Genomic DNA, 20,215 nt, shown 5'->3' with positions numbered 1-20,215 from the left:
CTATCAACGAATAATAGTGATCGACATATTTTGTAACTCATTTTGGTCATTTTGCAAATTTATGAATGATTAAAATAATTATAATGCGCTTTAGAAGTTTAATACACTTTTAGTCATACGGTCCATTTTGTCCATTTGCATTAATCATTTAATGGATTTGTTTCTCTTGCGAAATCTAATTTGTAGAGGCATTTAGTGAAAAATGATATTATAAGTTATCATTAAATCTTCATTACTTAAGTTTTCGCCATGAAAATCAACTTTTCGCTCAAGTGTCATTCAATAAGCGATCTTTTTATTTTGGTAATTTTCCACTAGTAGCTCAAGGCCTCTATTCTATTTCATTTCATTTATTTAATTCGCTACTTGGAGCTTCGTCACTAGGAATAAATTTAAGATATAAATAGTCGGCAGTTCACAATTGTTCGGCTTTTAGTTCTCTCTGTCTAATTTGATAACTTCTTTATAATTTTAATCAGGCTTTTCGTTTTAGAATTTTGTTCAATTTTTCCGATTAAAATAAATGAATAAATTATTTAATTAATAAAATTATAAAATTAATTATTCCAGCATTTCATGGCTTCCAGTGATAGTTGCTAATTAGTGTCTGTAAAAAGTCTGGATGCCATTTTTGTCTATCTTTGTTTCAACTGAGTCCCCATATAAAAGAATGAATGGCGATTCTAACAGCAAGGATATTGTAAATAAAAAGTTAATTACTGATTTTAAATGTAATTCTAACGAAATTGACGATAACAATTTTGAATCTGTTTCGAACGCTGTTAATAAAGTAGATGAAATTAAACTCGATAATAATAGTTTGTTGGCCTCAAAACAAAGAAAAAGTTCATTTCAGATTACAAGTATCATTGAAAAAAGTTCGGAAAAATTGAATACAATGGTTGAAAGTCTGTCAGAATCTACCATACCAACTTATTTGAATGGTCAGGTTAGTGATATTAGCATAACACCTGTAAATAGCACCCCTGATTCAAGTCTTTCATCTGTTATTAACAATGACTACCCAAAAGAAAATTTAATAGATTTAACACAGGCTGTCAAATTTGACAATTCGTCAATAACTAGTCAACAACAAGTCAATTGTGAAAGCGTTAACAGCAATGTCAAGATACTCAACAAGTTTCCTGAAACTCAGTCAAGGTTTAAAGTTGTACGAATTTCGAGTCGTCGAAAACCCATAATGAGAGGTCGCTGGTCGTGTCAGGATTTTGAATTTGACAAACCTAACACTGGTCAGTATATCTCTCATTCGTCAATGTACAAAACGCCAAAGGTGTCTATTCCAGAAGGCACTGTTGCCAACGGAATGGAGGAGAAACCAACAAGTCAGGACAGTGGTTCTGGTAACTCAAGTGTAGTTAATTCAATCTATTACATTGGGGACGATTCTTCTAATCTGTCAATTCCATTTGGGATGGTGTACGCAAATGGGCACCTGACACTCGACACCATCCTCACCAATCCGCACTCTTCGGGGTATTCTTCGACTGCCATCATTCGTGACCAGAACATCAACTTAGATGACCTTTATAGCTTAGTCGTGCCAGATTTAGAAAATAATGAAAACCTTTTTGGCATGTCATCCATTCAAGATAGATCCAACATTCCAGATATGTCTGTAACTGAAAACTGGTTTGTTTAAATATTTTTCATTATTATTTACTTACTTATTTTTTTTTTATAAAATTTAGATGATCAAAAATTTTATTGTCATCTTTCATCTTCTTCTTTTTACTCCATCATCTTGTTATACTTTGCATTCTTCGAAAGAGGCATTTCAGGTTAAGCAAATTCAAGGTTATTTATTTCAAATGTCTGAATGAAGAGAGAGAGAGAAAAAGAGAATGAGAAATTTTTGATAACCTAGCAAGTCAATATACTAATATATATGTGTTACACATTTATAAATAAAAGTATTCTAGTGATGAATTATATGGGAATTTAAGTCTAACAGTTTGATACAACAATTGCTACATTAAATAGTTGCTATTTTACTAGCCCCACAAGTACACACAAACTCATTCATAAATATCTATTTTAAATGTTGCTAATGTTGATATTGTTATATCATTAATGTATACATGAAATCAAATTATGTTCTCTATATGTTCATCATGCTTCTTCTTAGAATCTAATATATGATGCAAGAGAATGATTGCATAGCATATAATAATGTAATATCAACATTTACAGTATCAACATTGAACAACTGATTAAACACTGCAAAGTTTATTAACTTGTCTAAGCCTTGCTAGATCATTATCATCTTCACTGTGAAGTGATAATATTTGTAGGAGGTTGAACCAGGTTTTACTTGGTTACTCATTTACCATGTTTGATACAGTTTTTGTTCAGTTTAATAACAGAAGTGTTTGCTGTTACTTAGAATTTAGAGTGTGAATGCTATGTTAGTTTTATGTTGTTTGACATAAACTTCATGTTATGATTTCTCAATAATTTCAATTTGCATAGCAGGCTAGAATACTAATTCTTTTATACTTACACATATAGTATATAATATTGCAGGTATTTATGAATGTGTTTGTATGTATTTGTTTGTTTGTGTTGTTTGTAGTTGTGTATACTAAACCATGGTTTATGTATGCTCATTGTACACTTGTATGTCCTCTGTTTGAAAAATTTCTTGAGAATTTTTTATAATGAGTTGTTAATGGCATGCTGTGATGGTTGCAATGGCTGTGATTGTCATCTTTGCTCTGTTTGCATGTTTTGTTTTGCTTTTGTTAATGTTGATATTGTTATATCAAGGTTGTTATTGTTATTTAATTAATGTATACATGAAATCAAATTAAGTTCTCTATGTGTTTATCTTGCTCCATCCTAGAATTTAATATATGATGTAAGAAAATGAATGCTTTGCATATAATGTAATAGATAAAGTTGTATGTGATGATGAAGATAGTGATTTAAATAATAATAGTATTGGTAGTAGTAATTAATGAGGATTTTAATTAATTAATTAAATAATTGTTCCCATTGTTTTTTGAGTTACCCAGAAGTGCAGATGATTAGAGCATTAGGAATTCCCTTACTGAATTCTCCTAATTCTAATTACATATTTGTTTTTTCTGCTGTTATATATAATAATTTTGCTGACTGCAGTTATGTCAATTTTGATTATATTGCATGAAATGTTGTATTATTGTTATTAGCATCATTTGCTCCTGACATTATCATTTGTTTAACTTTAATCCGTTATGAATGATTGATAACTGTAGATAAATCAAAAGGACAGTTGTACTGCTTATCATTTATTCATTATGTTGTTGTCTTCCTCATCGTCATCATCTTAGATGTTATTATTGTGGTTTGATGTTTATAATAAATCATAGTACATCTTCACCAATATGATGATAGCATCATCATACTTATATCTTAATACTAGAAAAAACCATTGTATCTGCTATGATTTTCTTTTTCACATTATCATCATCATTGTCATAACCTTTCACACTTCATTCCTCATCAAATCATCTCTATCTTCATCACCAGCCTTGTCACCACTATTGTCATCATCAATTGTTTTGCGTGTTTGTGTGTGTGATGTGTGTGTGTGTGTGTGTGTACGGTTGTCAGCTTAATTATAATTTATTATGCCTTGCCTTGCCTTGCCTATCCTCTTAACTAATTATTTTATTTATTGTAATTACTCCTTTTTATTATATTCAATAATACTAATACTATTATTATTATTAAGTTGTAGTCTTTATAACCATAACCTAATAGTGAAACTGTAACTGAGTTGTAGATTTATATAATACTAAAATATGATAGTAATAATGTTACATTACATTGTACTGTTTATTATTATTGTTGCCTTGTTGTCACCATTAAAAATATAAAATATTTGCTATAAATTAAATCGTTATTATTTTGTTGTTGGGCATCTGTTTTATTGGTGTTGTTGTATTGTGATGTTTTTATTATTCTTGTTTTGTTTTTTATTATTCATCTTTTTGTCTTGGCTTATTTATTGTAGTTTATTTTTTTATATCTCTAGCCTAAACTTTGTTACTGTGTTATCTTTAACAAATTATAAAACTGTATTTTCTCATTTTTTATCTCTCCTACTATATTCTATTGTGTTTTTTTTTCAATTTATCTTTTAATCTATATTTATTACTAATAATCAAACTTTTAAAAATATTATTTTATTTATTTTTCTTTCCTTTTTGTAAATTTGTTTTTATAATTAGATTAAAAATAATAGTGATTGTTGTTATCATGATGTTATAATGATATAGATATTAGTTAGTATACTAAGTAATATAATATATATATATATATATATATATATATATATATATATATATATATATGTGGATGATAATAATGATATGTTAAGAACAAGTACTTCTTGATATTTAGACAGTTTTTTTTGTCTCTTTTTCAGAAATATAAAGTATTTGATTTATGATGAAGGGGAGGTATCTTGGTTACAACTCATATTAATGTAATGATAGTAATCATAAAAATAATAATGATGATGATGGTGGTGATAATATTAATCATACAAGTAGTTATTCTAATAGTAATAATATATATATATATATATATATATATATATATATATATATATATATATATATAATCATTATAATGATGATAATAATGATATGTTTCACATATAGCTTGTATTGTTTTTCTTTATTTGTGTTTGTCTCAAATGTCATTTTGTTATCATAACTATCTTTTGTTTGTGTTTCCTATCACCATTATCATTTATTTGACATAATAAATGGTGTTCTTGCCTGTGTTACCTTTAATTTATATATATTTTTTTTATAACAGGTTATTATTGTTGTTCTATAACACATGTTTATTTAGTGTAACTGTACCACTAAAAAGACAGGTTGTTTGTTTACTTTACAATGTGTGCCAGTAAGTAAGTTCATCTTTATCTTCATCTACTTTATCATCTTCATCTTTCTCCATCCCTTTCATCATCATCATTACTATCCTGATAAGTAGCTATAGCAACAGATGTATCATTTTCATCATCACTGTTTAAATTGGAAAATAAGAAGATATTAATTATAATGTATGTACTGCTTCTATTAATTCATAATTGAATTTTCAATAATTTTTAAATTTACTTTTTTATTTTTTAGATTTAGAACGAGAGTAAAAAAATTAATTATATTTTTCTGCTTATAATTCTATATTCTTCCTTGAATCTAAATTTGGTAATTTTTCATCCCCTTCTGTTTTCTTCAGTTAAATAGTTAATTGAATATTTATATGTTGAGGATTAAAAATATTTTATTCGTTTTTATTAATATCTGTTGAATGAGTTTTCTCTAGGATATCCCAATTCATCAATCTAAATTTTTTTTTTAATCAATAATTTTATTAATTATTATTTTATTATAACTTTTATTATTTATATTATTATTTATATTGATATTAATTGTGATATTACTATTGCTCTATATGTGATGCCATGTTAATGTTAGATAGGGTGAAGTACTTATATAGTATAGTATGATAAGATAAGATCATCAGACTTACTTATTTCTATGGAACACTCAAATCTAGCTATCTGTCTGTCTGTTCATATATTAATCTCTGTCTGTGTGTGTGCGTGCGTGTCTGTTTATCTTTATGCTTGATTGTCCATATATCTCTCTATTTGTGTGTATATATCTATACATCTATTTTCATATCTATCTATCTTTATCTTACAATGTAGGTATCTATCTATATATCCATCTATATTTCTAGCTTTCTTTCTGTATGTATCTATCTCTCAACCTGTCTATGTGATAATGAAAAATTTTATGGTGTAATCTTTATATACACGCATTTGTTTGTGTTTTAATTTGATGCTTGTTTACAGTAACTCTGTGCTTATATTATAACAGGAACATATGGTTGAGAAATGGAGGCAAGAGAGGGAGAGAGAGAGAGAGAGAGAACATCTAATGGGGTGGTAAAATAATATCTAGATAAGAAACACCTTCTACTAGTCAGTAGTTTATATTTGGATGGTTATTTGGTGAATGGATGAATGACTTTCATTCATTGTTGTTGATGGGGAGACTGTTTAAAATATAAAAATTGTGATGATAATAGTAATGGTAAATTGTGATAGTAGTTTTTATTGTAAACAATGGTTATATGGTATTTGTGCCAGCAGTTTACCTGTCGTGTTTTTTTTCAGTGCTTGTTTGGAAAATTAATCCAAAAATAATGAATGTTTAAATGATGTACTTTTTGTTTTTGGCGTGTAGGATGATGCGTTGTTGGTGTTTGAAATCTATTAAAACTATATTCTTTCCAAATGTATACAACCTTCTTATTATCTTGAAAGTATTTTTAGACATTGCATTGCATGCTTATATGTGTGTGCGTGTGTGTGTGTGGTAGGGGAAGGTAAACTTTTATACTATGTGTTTATGTATGTATTGGTGTTATCTTTGGCTATACTTTATCATTTATTTCATACATTTTTTTATTTGTTTATTTGGCTATGGTGTTGGTGTAATTTTAGAAGGAAAATGGTAAAAAGTAATATCATAATATAATTGTTAGTAATAAAGGCAAATGTGTGAATGAATGAATGAATGAATGTGTGAATGAATGAATGAATTGAGTGAATGAATAAATGAATAAGTGAGTGATCAAGTGAGGGAATAAATGATTGACTTGGGTACCATGGTTCATCTTTTTACTGTTGACTGAAATATTTTCAATTAAACAGATATCTCTTAGGTAGTAGAGCTACATAATACCTGAACTTTTTCAATTGCTTCTGCTGCTTATTCTATAGATAATTACCATGATGATTATATTTGTTATTATTATTATTATTAATAGTAGTAGTAGCAGTTGTTGTTGTTGTTGTAGTGTTAGTAGTAGTAGCAGTAAGTTTGTTGTTTGTAAAATGAGTTCTTCAGAAATGAAATTTAAAGAACATTCATTACAATTACCTTCAAATCATGCACACAATATAGTAGGGTAGTAGAAACTCTCATTAATTCAAATTTTCAGACAAAATTATGGATAATCTTCAAGTGTGTTTAAATATGTTTGTATGTGTGTGTATGTGTGTGTTTTTATGTTTGAGTATGTGAATGTTAGCTATGCTTGGTATTCAAATGAGAATAAATATATGCCTGTTTATAAGTGTGTTTGTTTGTGTTTTAATGGCTTGTGTATTCATGTGTGTGTGTGTGTGTGTGTGTGTGTGTGTGTGTGTGTGTGTGTGTGTGTGTGTGCGTGTGCTTGTGAATGTGCCCATTAAAACTTTGCAGTAGAATTATTAATGTGTGGTTTTTCAATTGACTGACTTTATTTATAATAATAATTGTTTTATATTCTTAAGCTATTGTAATAAGATTTTACCTATTGTTCTAGTATGTTTATTATTCATGGGAGTAGGCCGATGAATGAGTGAGTGAGTGAGTGAGTGAGTGAGTGAGTGAGTGAGTGAGTGAGTGAGTGAGTGAGTGAGTGAGTGAGTGAGTGAATAATAGAATTAATTAATGAATAATGGAAAGAGCAGATGAACTACTTGTTGAATAAATAATTAAATGATGAATGAATAATATAGTGATCCAGACTTTAAAATGAAGAAAGTTTTAAATTGCAGTTGACAGCATTCTGGAATCATTTATAGTAAATAAATAAATAAAACATGAATTTTTTAAGCAAAACTATTATTATTCCTTATATTGTTAATCATTGTTGAATGTTATTGAATGTTATTCATACTATTATTATATTTTTATCATTAAAAATACTAATTACCATATGTAAATATTTTGTGCTGAGAAGCATATATCCTCTTGAAATTTACATTCTACCATCTATGATTTATTCATTCATTCATTCATTCATTCATTCATTCATTTCATTCACTATTTAGATAGTTTTTTTCAAGTATATATATGAAATTATAAATAAATGTAAAGAATGGAAGCAAATGCAAGTTTAGTCTAATAAATAGATTGGTGTCAGTGTGATTGTAGTGTAAAAGTAATGTACCTATTAGAAGTTGATGTAAATAATAAATGTGATAGTAATGCGTTGCACATGTTAATGATCAAGATTAGCATCAGATCTAGTGTTAATGATAATGTTACATGCTAGTGGGTTGAATTAATGAAGAAATAATTAATGAAGAAATAATTACCTAGCTCATTTATGTTAAATAGCGTTTATCTCAATTGTTCAATAGGTTAAGTGATCCCATTTGAATGTATTTGGATTATGTTGCCTCAAATTAAACGTGATATCCTTGCACCTTATATATTTCATACAAATCATCTATCTTATTTTTTTATAGTTCCAGTTTTTTTTTCATTTATTATATATTATATTTAAATTTATTCATTCATTACTATATTTTTTTAGAAATTCTTGATAAATCTTTCACAACTGTCAATTGAAACTCTTCCAACTTCTTTTTTGACTTACTGGTTTAATAACTTCTTTTTATGTAACAAACTAACATTGAAAGCTCATAACAACAACAACAACACACGTTTAGACGGCATTTTCCCCGAAATCGGGGGTTGCCGTTTGGCTACCTATGATGAAACCGAAATACCCCTCGACGCCATCCACATCTGTCACTCGCCTCAGTATCACGCAGTATGTTAGTGTTATCACTCATACAAGGAAAAACTAAATTATTGTTAAAATCCTCTTTCCATATCTCGGGATTGAAAGCTCATAAATAAATTAGTATGTAAATAAAAAAGATCTTGGATGTTAGTGTTATCACTCATACAAGGAAAACTAAATTATTGTTAAAATCCTCTTTCCATATCTCTCTATGTCTGTCTCTCTCTCTCTCTCTCTCTGTCTGTCTCTCTCTCTGTCTCTCTCTCTCTCTGTCTCTCTCTCTCTCTCTCTCTCTTTTGTTTATTATACTAGCCTTGATGAACTGGTTTTTTTTAGGTTTTACATAACAAAATAAGTTGCTAACATTGTTCTCTACCTTGGTTGGAATGTTTAAAATGTTACTGGAGCGCTTAGATTAATATTTCTATGTGTGGAATATTTTATTTGTTGGATATGCCCTTACTAAACGAAATATGATTCAGAGTTTTTAGTTTGTTTTTTTTATCATTCCTATGTGCAAGATGGATTTTATGGAGGGGGGGGAATTATTTTTACTCAGAAGTCTCATAACCTTGAAGCTATTCAAGTTTTTACTTTCGTTTTGCTGCTCTTACTGGGGATGATTTAGTAGTTGTTGTATTCTCTGCTATTTTGCTGTTAACAATGTAACCCAACAATACATTTTCTGACTTGCTTTGTTACGCTTCTTAGTGTATATACATGTTCTGCAGTAGATGACGAAACTTAATGATGAAAACTTAATTATGACGAAACTTTTTATCTAATTAACTTTATCAAGTTAATTAGATAAAAAAGAACTTTCTTTATAAGCAAGGTTTTTTTTAAACAAACCTTCTGATAAAAAAAGTAAATATTTATGGATGTGCAATTGATAGTTGTTGTTAACTTAAAACCTTGTTAGGCTAACCCATCCTCTATCTCTATTGTATCTTCACATCACAGTTTACTTTACAGTACAACAGTTTGTTGTACATTGAAGTGCAGTATGGTACTCTTCATGCGCTTGACAGCCTTATGTTTTTGTAGGTTTTTTGTTAGTATTTTCTTCCCAAATGAACAAAAATTAAAACTAATTAAATAGTAAATTGTAAAAAAAAATTGTAAAACTGAAATTTTGAAGTGTGTGTGTGTGTGTACTTTACCTAATGTGTTTATTATTAGCATTGAAAATGAATTTAAGCAATCTAACAAATCATCTATCTTAATGTGTTTGCTGGTTGGACTCTTGGATTCAAGACATGCTTTTTAATTTGGTAATTCACATTTTTAGTCACCTTGTGAAAATTTTGTAGACTGTATATTACTGATTTGTATGAGTTTGTTGCTATTAATCATTTTAACAATTCTTTTTATTTTATATCAGTATTTTTTGAACTGTTCCTACTAATATTTCTTTAAAAAAACTCCTTCTGCTAATTTTACTAGAACAGAAGTGTTAATAGCTATTATAACACTGTTAATAAAAATAGTTTGGGTATTTTTAGTGAATATTATATGGGTAAGTAATTGCTTTGTTAGCAGGTACTGATAGAGGATAATAATTTAGAGTTAATGATTTCTTTGGGAGATATAAATAATTATCAAGAGCAGCCATTTAATTGTATAGAGATTGTTATCATTGGTTTTGTTAATAACCATTTTATACAGTGCTGCAATGTGTGTTGGATTGTATTGGAGGATGATGATGATGGTGTGATTTTGAAGATGATGTTGTTACAAGTATGTTAACTTAACTTGTGATATACTGAAAGAATGTCTGAATGAATCACCATGAGTAAACTTTTTGTAACAAATGTTGACTAAGCTAAGCCGTATAGAATATTCAGTTTGAAGGCATTTACGTTCGTCAGTTTTTATGTATACAATACATGCATGTCTGCTTGTAATTGTATGTCAGGTACATTAACATGCATGTATGAATTAATGAATGTTCCATTGGTCTGATAGTAATATTTATCATCTGCTACTGTGTCTACTGTGCATGTTTTATATGCATTCTTCTTCAGATATTTATGATGTTTTTGTTCTTTGTGAATTTGTATATTTACTTATTTATTTGTTTGTTTGTTTGTTTTTGTTTGTTTGTCTTTAGGTAATTATTTTAGCCCACTTTATATTCAGCAGTATTTGGAAGTTTTATGCTGATGGCTTTGTTTCATTTTTATTACCATTTCATGTGCACTGGTCTGAATTTATTGGTTTATTAGTTGATTGTGCTAGAGAAGAAATGGCTGGTAAGGTTGTTTTGGTTGCTTGGTTGGTCGGTTGGTTGGTCTGCTGATTGATTTTTTTCTTCTCTATTGTTGCTTTACTTCTGTTTAATATTTTTTAGAACTACAAATTCAATTTTATTTTGACCTTTAGAGGTTCATTTAGTCACATACACGGCACACGCATGTATTTATGTTTCTTTTTACCATCCTCATGTTTTTTAACAATCTACCTGTTCGGGTAATTTTTTCATTATACGTTAACAACAGGCATGTCTTTAGCGTGTTAAGATTTTATATGTTTGGTTATATAATAAAATCTATTTAATTGCTCTCTTGGTCCTTTATTGCTTACATTTTTTCACTCATAAATTTCTATTCCATCTGTTACTGCATAAGTTGTTGTTGTTGTTGTTGTTGTTGTTTTGCCGTTAGATTTATGTTCAAAATCATGTCTGGATTTTGTTTTTTTATGATTTATTTGCTGTTGTTATTAGTATTCTCATTGTTATTGTTAGTACTTATCAATTTTATTTTGATTTTCTGTTTTGTTTTTGAGCCAGAGCTCTATCTTTGTCAGTTTTTGAAGGATAAATAAATAAACCAACAGTTTGGTTTCTAGCATTTTTATTTATGATAGTAAAGCTTGAAGCCTAATTTTTTCTGCAACTTTTTAAATAATTAACAATTCTATCAGAATTTCATTTATCATTATTTTTTCATACTAAATTTACGTATTCTAATCTAATGTGTAATCGGTTTATGGAATGAGAATCTTGATGTTATCACATTATATTCTGGATTTAATTTTTAGTTACCAATTTTTACTAATCTGTTAAGAAGCTTTCTATACCACAACTTGTCTGAAAAATACGTTGGCTTGGCAGACTCAGTATCAGTTGTATCAGTAAAAATATTTTGTTATGGTAATTTTTCTTTTTTCTGTTTTTTTTTGTTCTTTGTATGTATGTCCTTTGGAAGGTCTGCTTATATTGTATGTCAGTCACGTAGATGATGTAATTAATTTCATATGACAGTCATTTCATTTGGTTCTTCATTATTTTGTTCTGTTGTTGGGTTTATTTGTATTGTTGTGTGATTTTTTTTTTGTTTTAAAATTATGGGTTTGGGTTATTTTTGTGATCAAGCTAATCATTAACTACCAAATGCCATTCCATCATTGATCAACAACCCATGATAAGGAGTTGGTCATAGGATGTCCTACTGAATAATGATTCATTCACTCATTTCTTGGTCCATGGCTTACTATCAAATTATTTTAAATGGCAGACAATTTAGCTTATGTGGCATGTAATTAGGTATATATAGAATTATACACCTATATATATATATATATATATATATATATATATATATGTTTCAATGTGTTGTGTGTGTATTTATGTATATATGGACTTATTTAAAGTTTTTTTTCTTTAATTACGTAAACAACATTGTGTGTTTGTGTTTATTGTGTCATTTATAGTCTGAGAATGTGAGAATAATTTGTTTTGACGGCATAGCATGTTGATGTAACTACTACTGTGTGTTTGTTAATATAATGGTTATGCACATGTTAAACATGCTAAAACAACAATGCATTAACTAGAATGATACAATGTAATGTTTAGATACATGTGTGCGCATATATTTAATTTACATACGTAGTAAAGTGTCCTGAAAAACTAGATAAATCAAAGATCAATTGCTGTTAGCTGTTTGTTAGCTAGTCCTAACAGTTTCTATCTGTTTACATGTTTACTCCTAACTTGATAATTCTGGATGTTATGTAATAATTTGTTTCTCTCTATTTTTTAAGTTAATTTATAACGCATTTAGTTTTTTTTGTTAATGTTTATTACAGTTTATATTTTTTCTTTTTATTACTATTGGTGTCATTATTATTTTATGATTCTAGATGTTGCAAGCTGTTTTTTAAATAAATTTATTTGTCAATAAATAAGTTTATCCAGCCAAATTCATTTACGTCATTGCTTTGCTTTTCCTACAAAGTCTTTCATACTTTTTTCACTCACTTTCTCTCTCTTTTTATCTCTGTGTATTTATTTGTTTATGTTACTAGTTTTATATATATATATATATATATATATATATATATATATATATATATATATATATATATATATATATATTATAACTTTATTTCTCATTCATGAACTTTTAACGTTTGTTTTTTATTATTGTATATATATTTTTGTTGTTATTAGTAAATGTTAACCTCAGTTCAGTTAGTATGGTTATCTTGCTACTGATGACTAACAGTAATAACGGATGATGATATTATATTGATACTGATTGATGATACTAATACTACATTTTTTACACACAACATAACACACAGTTTAGTACAGAGAACTATGGTTTATATTTTATATGCCAGATATTATGTATTTTATATGTCAGATGTCTGTCTACTCAATAGAGTAAAAAGTGTGATCTCTGTTTAAAAGCCTCTTCTAAATAATTTTCAGCTATGTTTTTCTACAAATTCTGATGGCTAACTTCTAACCCATTCAGATTAGTATCAGTGATTCCAAGGTTCTAGGTGCTAAGTTTAGTTTTGTTGTTTATCATTGATTCTGTTGTTTATGTGACGTTTGTGAAATTTTTTTTGTTTAAATTATTAGTTTATGTTGCTATATTGTTATACTTGTTGTGTCTAAAATGTTAAGATTAATTTGGTCTCAATCCTATGTTGTCTGATCCTTATAACTATTTTAACGTTTTTACCTTCCCACACAATGAATGAATGAATGTTTGTATATATGTACTTTTTATTTGTTTTATTCCTTGTTAACATTAATCGCTTTCAGACAATCATTGGTAAACAATTCCTTTTAATTACAGATTTCTTTTTGAATGTATTTGCTGCTGCTTAATCTATTTGCTTAGTATTAATCTGATAAAGATCAATGATATAGGACTAAAAAATTGTGAATTATAAACCAATTTGTATGTCATTGAAAGTTAAGTTGCTAGAGATTAAATAATATTTAATTGGTTTTTGAGTTCATTCATTCATTAATTCATTCATTCATTTAATCACTAATTCATTCAATCATTCAACCATGCATTCGTTCATTCATTCATTCTTTTACTTGTTCTTAAACATGAAATCCACATTTCACCAGTTTTTATCTACTGCTATTTCAAAATAATTAACTTGATTTTAATAGGCATTATTATTAGTTTTATTATTATTATCATTTGTTATTATTTTTATTGTTGTTGTAGGTGTTGTGTTTTTGTTATTTTTGTTCTAAGCATTGAATGTTGTTGTTGTTAGCTATTTAATAGAAGTAAATATGTAAAATTGTGTTGAAAATAGCTCTCTTATGACAGTAGCAATTATGTTATTCTTCAGTGTATTCCACAGTAATAATAAATAATTGGCATCAAATGATGAATTTAAGCATTGATAGTGATGCCATCATAAGGAAAGTTAATAATAATAATTATTATTATAATTATTATTAAATAATAATTATTATTAAATAATAATAATTATTATTATTATGACAGAAGCAAAATTTTTTGGTTTAAACTTTATGTATTCAACTTATTCTTTATAATAGCAAAGTAATTAATGCCATTAGTGTTTGTGTGTGATGTTGTTAGTGCAGTTTCTGATGTCTCCTGAGATAATTATTTGTTTGGGTAGTTTTTTTTGTTTGTTTCCCAACTTTTTGTGCTGACTAGGAAGTGTAAGATGAAAGAGAAATGTAATAAGAAAGTGGGAAAATCTTCATTTTTTTCAATTTTTGTCATCTTAACGCTCATTGATGTCAAACTTGTTAGCCAAACGTTTATTTATATTTCATATTTTATAATCCATGACTGATTTGTTAGTAAAACTAAAGAATATAAAGATTGTATTGAAGGTTTAAGTGAAAGTTTAGAAGTTAGCCTACAACCAATAAAATCAAATATATTATTTTACTCTCTCTCTCTCTCTCTCTCTCTCTCTCTCTCTCTCTCTCTCTCTCTCTCTCTCTCTCTCTCTTCTCTCCTTTTTTTCCTCTCTTTACTCTAACTGTCTAAAAAATTTAATATAATATTTTATCAAATTCATCATAGTATTTGATGCATGAAATTGTATTGATCGGAACAAATGTAGTAATTGTAAAATTAAATTAATTTTCATTAAACAGTGCCACAACATCTAATTATGCCCTGGACGACAAGATTGCACAAGCAATGGTTAGTTGTTTGGCTAGTTGATTGCGCTAGTTTTTGTCTTTTCAAGTGTTTTCAATTTTTTTTTAATTTTTATTATCTCAAAGGATGAATGGCTTGATTAAAAATTTAGTTACTCTTGATAAACGATGCAATTTCTTGAGATATGTCAAATGAAACATGTTTGTGGTTATTTCTTGAAGTAATTCTTGCGAAATCATTTAAGTAGAAATAATTTTTAAAAAATATGGTTGAAACCTTGTTGAAAGGTTTATACATTTAAAAAAAACAACTAAATAAAATGTTTAAAATATACCTGGCCAGAAATTATAGGAAATATTTTGGTTACTTGTAAGTAAAAAAATTTGTTTAAGACCAGCTGACTGACTCATCACATTTGCCTATCCTATCTTTGTGTGGATGTACAAACATATCTGTATGTTAGCTTGTTTCTCTATGCATATTTTGGGCTCACATCTGTACATAAATGTATACATGTGGATGTGTGTGCTATATGTGTGTATATGTACATTATGCATGCAAGTGTAACATATTTGTTCTTGTGTGAGCTACATAACATACACATACCTTTCTGCTTAAACACAAATACCATCTTTAACCAACATTCTTATCTATTTTTCAAATAGTTTTGAAATTTCATTTGGAAATAAAATTTTCCTTGTTTTGTTTATTACAAGTAAATTTTAGAATCAGTTGGGCTATGTTTGTTTGGCAAGTCTTGAAAAAATTCTTGTGAAGATGAATTTGAAGTTTATACACCATGTGTCATTTATCTGCTGCCATTAAACAGTAGTTTTCCACATACAGACAATTTGTCTAAATTAATGGATTTGCTCTCTTCCATTTTTGTAAAGGGGTTAAAAATTTTCAAAATGATTTGTCAGACTGTACAATGTTCACAGCACTTGTATCAGATTACACCAACGTTTGATATATTTAGTTACAATTTTTAACATGTTTTTTATTATATTTATTGAACCATTGCTAATATTTCTGAAAGATTTATTACTAAATTATACTATTGAATACTTATGAGTCTCACTTTGTGGTTAATAAATTCGCTAATTTATTCTGTGGTAATAAAAAAGTGTCCCTGTCATTTCGTATCACGGTTTTAATCTGGATAGTATCTACTTATTTAACATCATGGAACTTGTTTTTTTAACTTTTTTTTATAAAAGAAAAAATATTTTCCCGTGTTGAATATTTTTTCCATGTTTATGATGTCTGCCATTAAAATGAATAGTTTATAACCAGTAATCAGTGATAATTGCACTGCTATCATGTGAGAGGGAGAGCAAACATTAAGGACAACAAAAGTTTTTTCATTAATTTTAATGTCTATTTCGAATATTTTTCACTTTTATTTAAAATAAATATATAGAAAAATTATAGCAAAAACATTTTGGAACTCATAGCCTGTTTATTTTATTAATTTTTAATTCAAATCATCGCCATCATTAGCTCTATTTATACCCAGTTACCCTTGAATAAAAGCTGATTGAGGTTTAATTAAGTGATCAGTTATTAGTAGTAGCAATAATAATACAATTTGTATTCAGGCAGTTAAACTATTTTGAATATGGTAACTAAATAAACTAACTGAAATAAAAATAATACGAATGACGTCCATATTTGGCTTCTTCATATTATATATTATATATTCATATTATATTCTTCTTATTATATTAATCATCATTTTATACACACAGGACCTTGTGAAGAGTCATTTAATGTTTGCTGTACATGAGGAGGTAGAGCAGCTAAAAGAACAAATCAAAGAGTTAATGATGAGAAGAAGTGAGCTTGAACAAGAGAATTCCATCTTGAGAGCCTCTGCCTCTCCGGAGACCCTGGCCAAACTTAATGTGATGATATCAAACAGCAACAAAGAGGCCATCAACGACAGCAACGATTTTTTTAATAACACTAATGATAGTATCATCTGCAGTGATGCTACTGCTATCTCTAGTAATATCAGTAATAGCGTTTTTAGTGATAATATTAATAATGTTACTACTACTTCTACTACTACTGCTGCTGCTGCTGCTGCTGCAAATACTACCACTACTACGACAAATACTGCATGTACTATAAAACTGTCATAATTTTAATGTATTATGTTCCTTTTTTATTATTTCATAAATTTTCAGAAAATTTTTTTTTAATTTCATAATAAGAGGAAAAAGGGTGTCCTATAATTGTCATGATGCGTTGAAAATTATATTATTATTATTTATTTATTTTTGTTCGTTTGTTTGTATGACGTCATTTTTCCTTCTTGATTTTTCTGTTTATAAGTGAACAATAATTAATAATCTTAAGTTTTTGTGATTAATCAATCAATGTTTATGTATTTTAATGTATATATGCAAATATATGTGCGTGTTTTGCAAATAAATTATATATATATATATATATATATATATATATATATATATATATATATATGTATATATATATTTATATGTATATATATATATATTTTCACATATGTGATGACATGAAAGATGTTTGGGTTTAAAAATTTTTTATATCTGGAATTGCCCAATTCCTAACCACAACCACCAGTTATAAGCAGTGGGCCAGCCTTTTTGCAGCTGAGCATTTTGGGTCAAAGGTCCCTGTTCCACGAGGCAGTGGTTTTAGCCTTCAAAAAAGCATAGAAAATCACCCTCTGTTGAAGCCGTTGTCCTAGGGTTTTACGCCACTTCCACCGTTGTTTTCTTTCTTTTTTCTTGTACAGTTGGTTCGTGGCATTTTATTTCGTATTGTTTGAAGTAATCCCAGACGGTCTCCCTGAAGTCCTGGACGCAATGGATAGATCGGCTTGGAGGCAGAAGCTAATTATGGAATAAAAAAAAGATTTTTATATATATATATATACACATATGTGTATATGGTTTTTTTTGAAATTATAACATTGAATACAAAAGATGTATTTTGGACGATATTGTAGATTAATTTACTACTACCATGAACTAAAATTGAATTGATTGATTTATCGACATGCTGATATATTTGAGAGGAGAGAGAGAGTGAGAAAGAAATGAAAAAGAGAGAGAGAAAAAAAAGAGATAAAAAGAAAAAGGGAGTGAAAAGGAGAGAGATGATTATTATTGGCTAGCAATGACAACCAATGATGGTAATCACGGATTGGTGATTATTATTGTTATGCTCAATGATTACTCTAATACATTCTTTACATGATTTTCAATGCAAACATTTCGCGTTGTATGTATGTATGCATATAAATTTTTCTGTATATAATATATATATATGTATGTATGCATATGCATATTATAAATGTGTAAATCTATATATCATTTATATAGTAATTTGAAACGTAATTATATTTTTATTATTATTATTCTTATTGGACCTTATTCTGATATGGACATTATTATTATGATTGTGTTATATTATTATTTTCAATCTTGTAAATTGTTGTTACAATCGCAATGGTCATTATTATTATTACCATTATTATTATTTCTTTATTATTATTATTTATTATTATTCCTATTATTATTTTGTGGTTTTCATTGTAGCTATCACTTCAGATGGGAATTCAAATGTAAGCACACCTCTGAATTGCTGAGTGGGCAAGCATACAAATGATAATTAATCATGAATTATATATTTAACTTATAAATCTAAAGTATGAGTTTGCGTTCGTTACTTGCGATGTAATAACATTACAGATATAAATGGATTGATGAAATGTAATTAATTAATTGTGTAATTATTTAATTTATCTATCGGTTAATTAATATTTGAAAAATAGCCAAAATAGCTTCAGATGGTTATAGCGTAGATAAATAACTTATGATATAGACTTAACATATGCTGACGAATAAACTGTCTATGATGAAAAAAATAAAGTGAAATATTCACTAGTAAAATATAATAACTATTTCATTCTGCTTGTTTGGTTCTTGGTGAAATGTTATGTACTGATAACAAATAACAATAGCATATCATTCAAACAGAATCTAATTAGTTATGCCTATTTTATCTCATCATAATTTTAGATGATTATTTTCCAAGTTTAAATATGGTGTGTGTGGTGTGGCGTGGTATGTGTGTGTGTGTAATTATTTGTATATTTTATTATTATTAAGGAGGTGTATGTAACGTAAGAATTTGTATTATCATTAATTATCATATACCATCATTTCCTAACAAACCCTTTTTCCTCTGGTTTTTTTTTTTCTTCTCAAATATATTTCGTGTTATATTTCGATTTCTGTCTCGCTGCAAAAATGAAATATACCCCACAATAACAACATTGAATAATAATAATATTATTATTACAGCTAGATATTTTGCTTTTTTCTGAGAAGCTGGGTTTAATATATTTGTATAATGAAATTGCGAAAATTAACATCGATACATACATTTATCGATGGTATGATGTGACTATATAATTTTCATTCTTCTAAATCGTTGTTATTATCTTTATCTCGAAGTTATTACAATATTTTGTTTGTGCGTGTGTGCGCATGTGTTTGTGCGTGTGTGCGCATGTGTTTGTGCGTGTGTGTTGGTGATGTGTATTAAATAAATAATATCGTATCATTACTATATAAGTCTGGATGTGGTGTTAATTCTTTTCCATTGATTTTTTTTTCATGGTTGTGATATGATTATTCCTTAACGGCACCGAAGAAACGTGCTAATTAATTAATTGGTTGATTGATATAATTAATTAATTAATTAATTAATTGGCTAATTAATAAAATCCTATCCTTTTATAACGGTTTGCGACTTAATTAACTGCGTTTATATCAACGACTAATATGATTGTTTATTTTAATTTGTATATTTTATATGCATGTGTGTATATGGTTTCTATTGTTAGCATATTCATATTGACTCCTATAAGTGGTTCAATTATAATTATATAGTATGTTAATATGATAATATATATGTTTAGTATATATATTTAATGTATATATACGTGTATATATAATTAATATGATAATATAATATGTTAATGATAATGTACCGAAATGATGATGTTAATTGTGATGATTAAGATGATGACCATGGTGATGATGATATGTTATGAATTATAAATCCAAGTAATAGCGTAGTCAGATTAAATTGTCTATTCATTCATTCATTCATTCTATCATTCGTTCATTCAT

The 20,215-nt window shown here is 27.7% G+C and overlaps 2 protein-coding genes across 2 annotated transcripts in view; one reads left to right on the top strand and one right to left on the bottom strand.

Annotated features, from left to right (window-relative positions):
• Positions 1-670: 670 nt before the first annotated feature.
• On the top strand, positions 671-18,120 carry HELRODRAFT_189820 (hypothetical protein; the record flags this gene model as incomplete). The annotated part of the gene is given in 4 exon segments (XM_009032362.1): positions 671-1,653; positions 15,017-15,065; positions 16,775-17,475; positions 17,495-18,120. The coding sequence occupies 3 exon segments, from the start codon at positions 671-673 to the stop codon at positions 17,168-17,170; spliced, it is 1,428 nt and encodes a 475-aa protein (XP_009030610.1). The 3' UTR covers positions 17,171-17,475; positions 17,495-18,120.
• Positions 18,121-18,590: 470 nt separating this feature from the next.
• HELRODRAFT_165893 (hypothetical protein) overlaps positions 18,591-20,215 on the bottom strand; it is a gene marked incomplete at both ends in the record, with an annotated part of 3,015 nt that continues 1,390 nt past the window's right edge. The window contains one exon of the mRNA XM_009032361.1: positions 18,591-18,659. Coding sequence (XP_009030609.1) covers positions 18,591-18,659 — 69 coding nt within the window. The remainder of the gene's footprint in view (positions 18,660-20,215) is intronic.

Source organism: Helobdella robusta (genome assembly GCF_000326865.2).
Source record: "Helobdella robusta unplaced genomic scaffold HELROscaffold_8, whole genome shotgun sequence".
Lineage (NCBI taxonomy): Eukaryota > Metazoa > Annelida > Clitellata > Rhynchobdellida > Glossiphoniidae > Helobdella > Helobdella robusta.
This window is presented reverse-complemented; position numbering and strand designations above follow the sequence as displayed.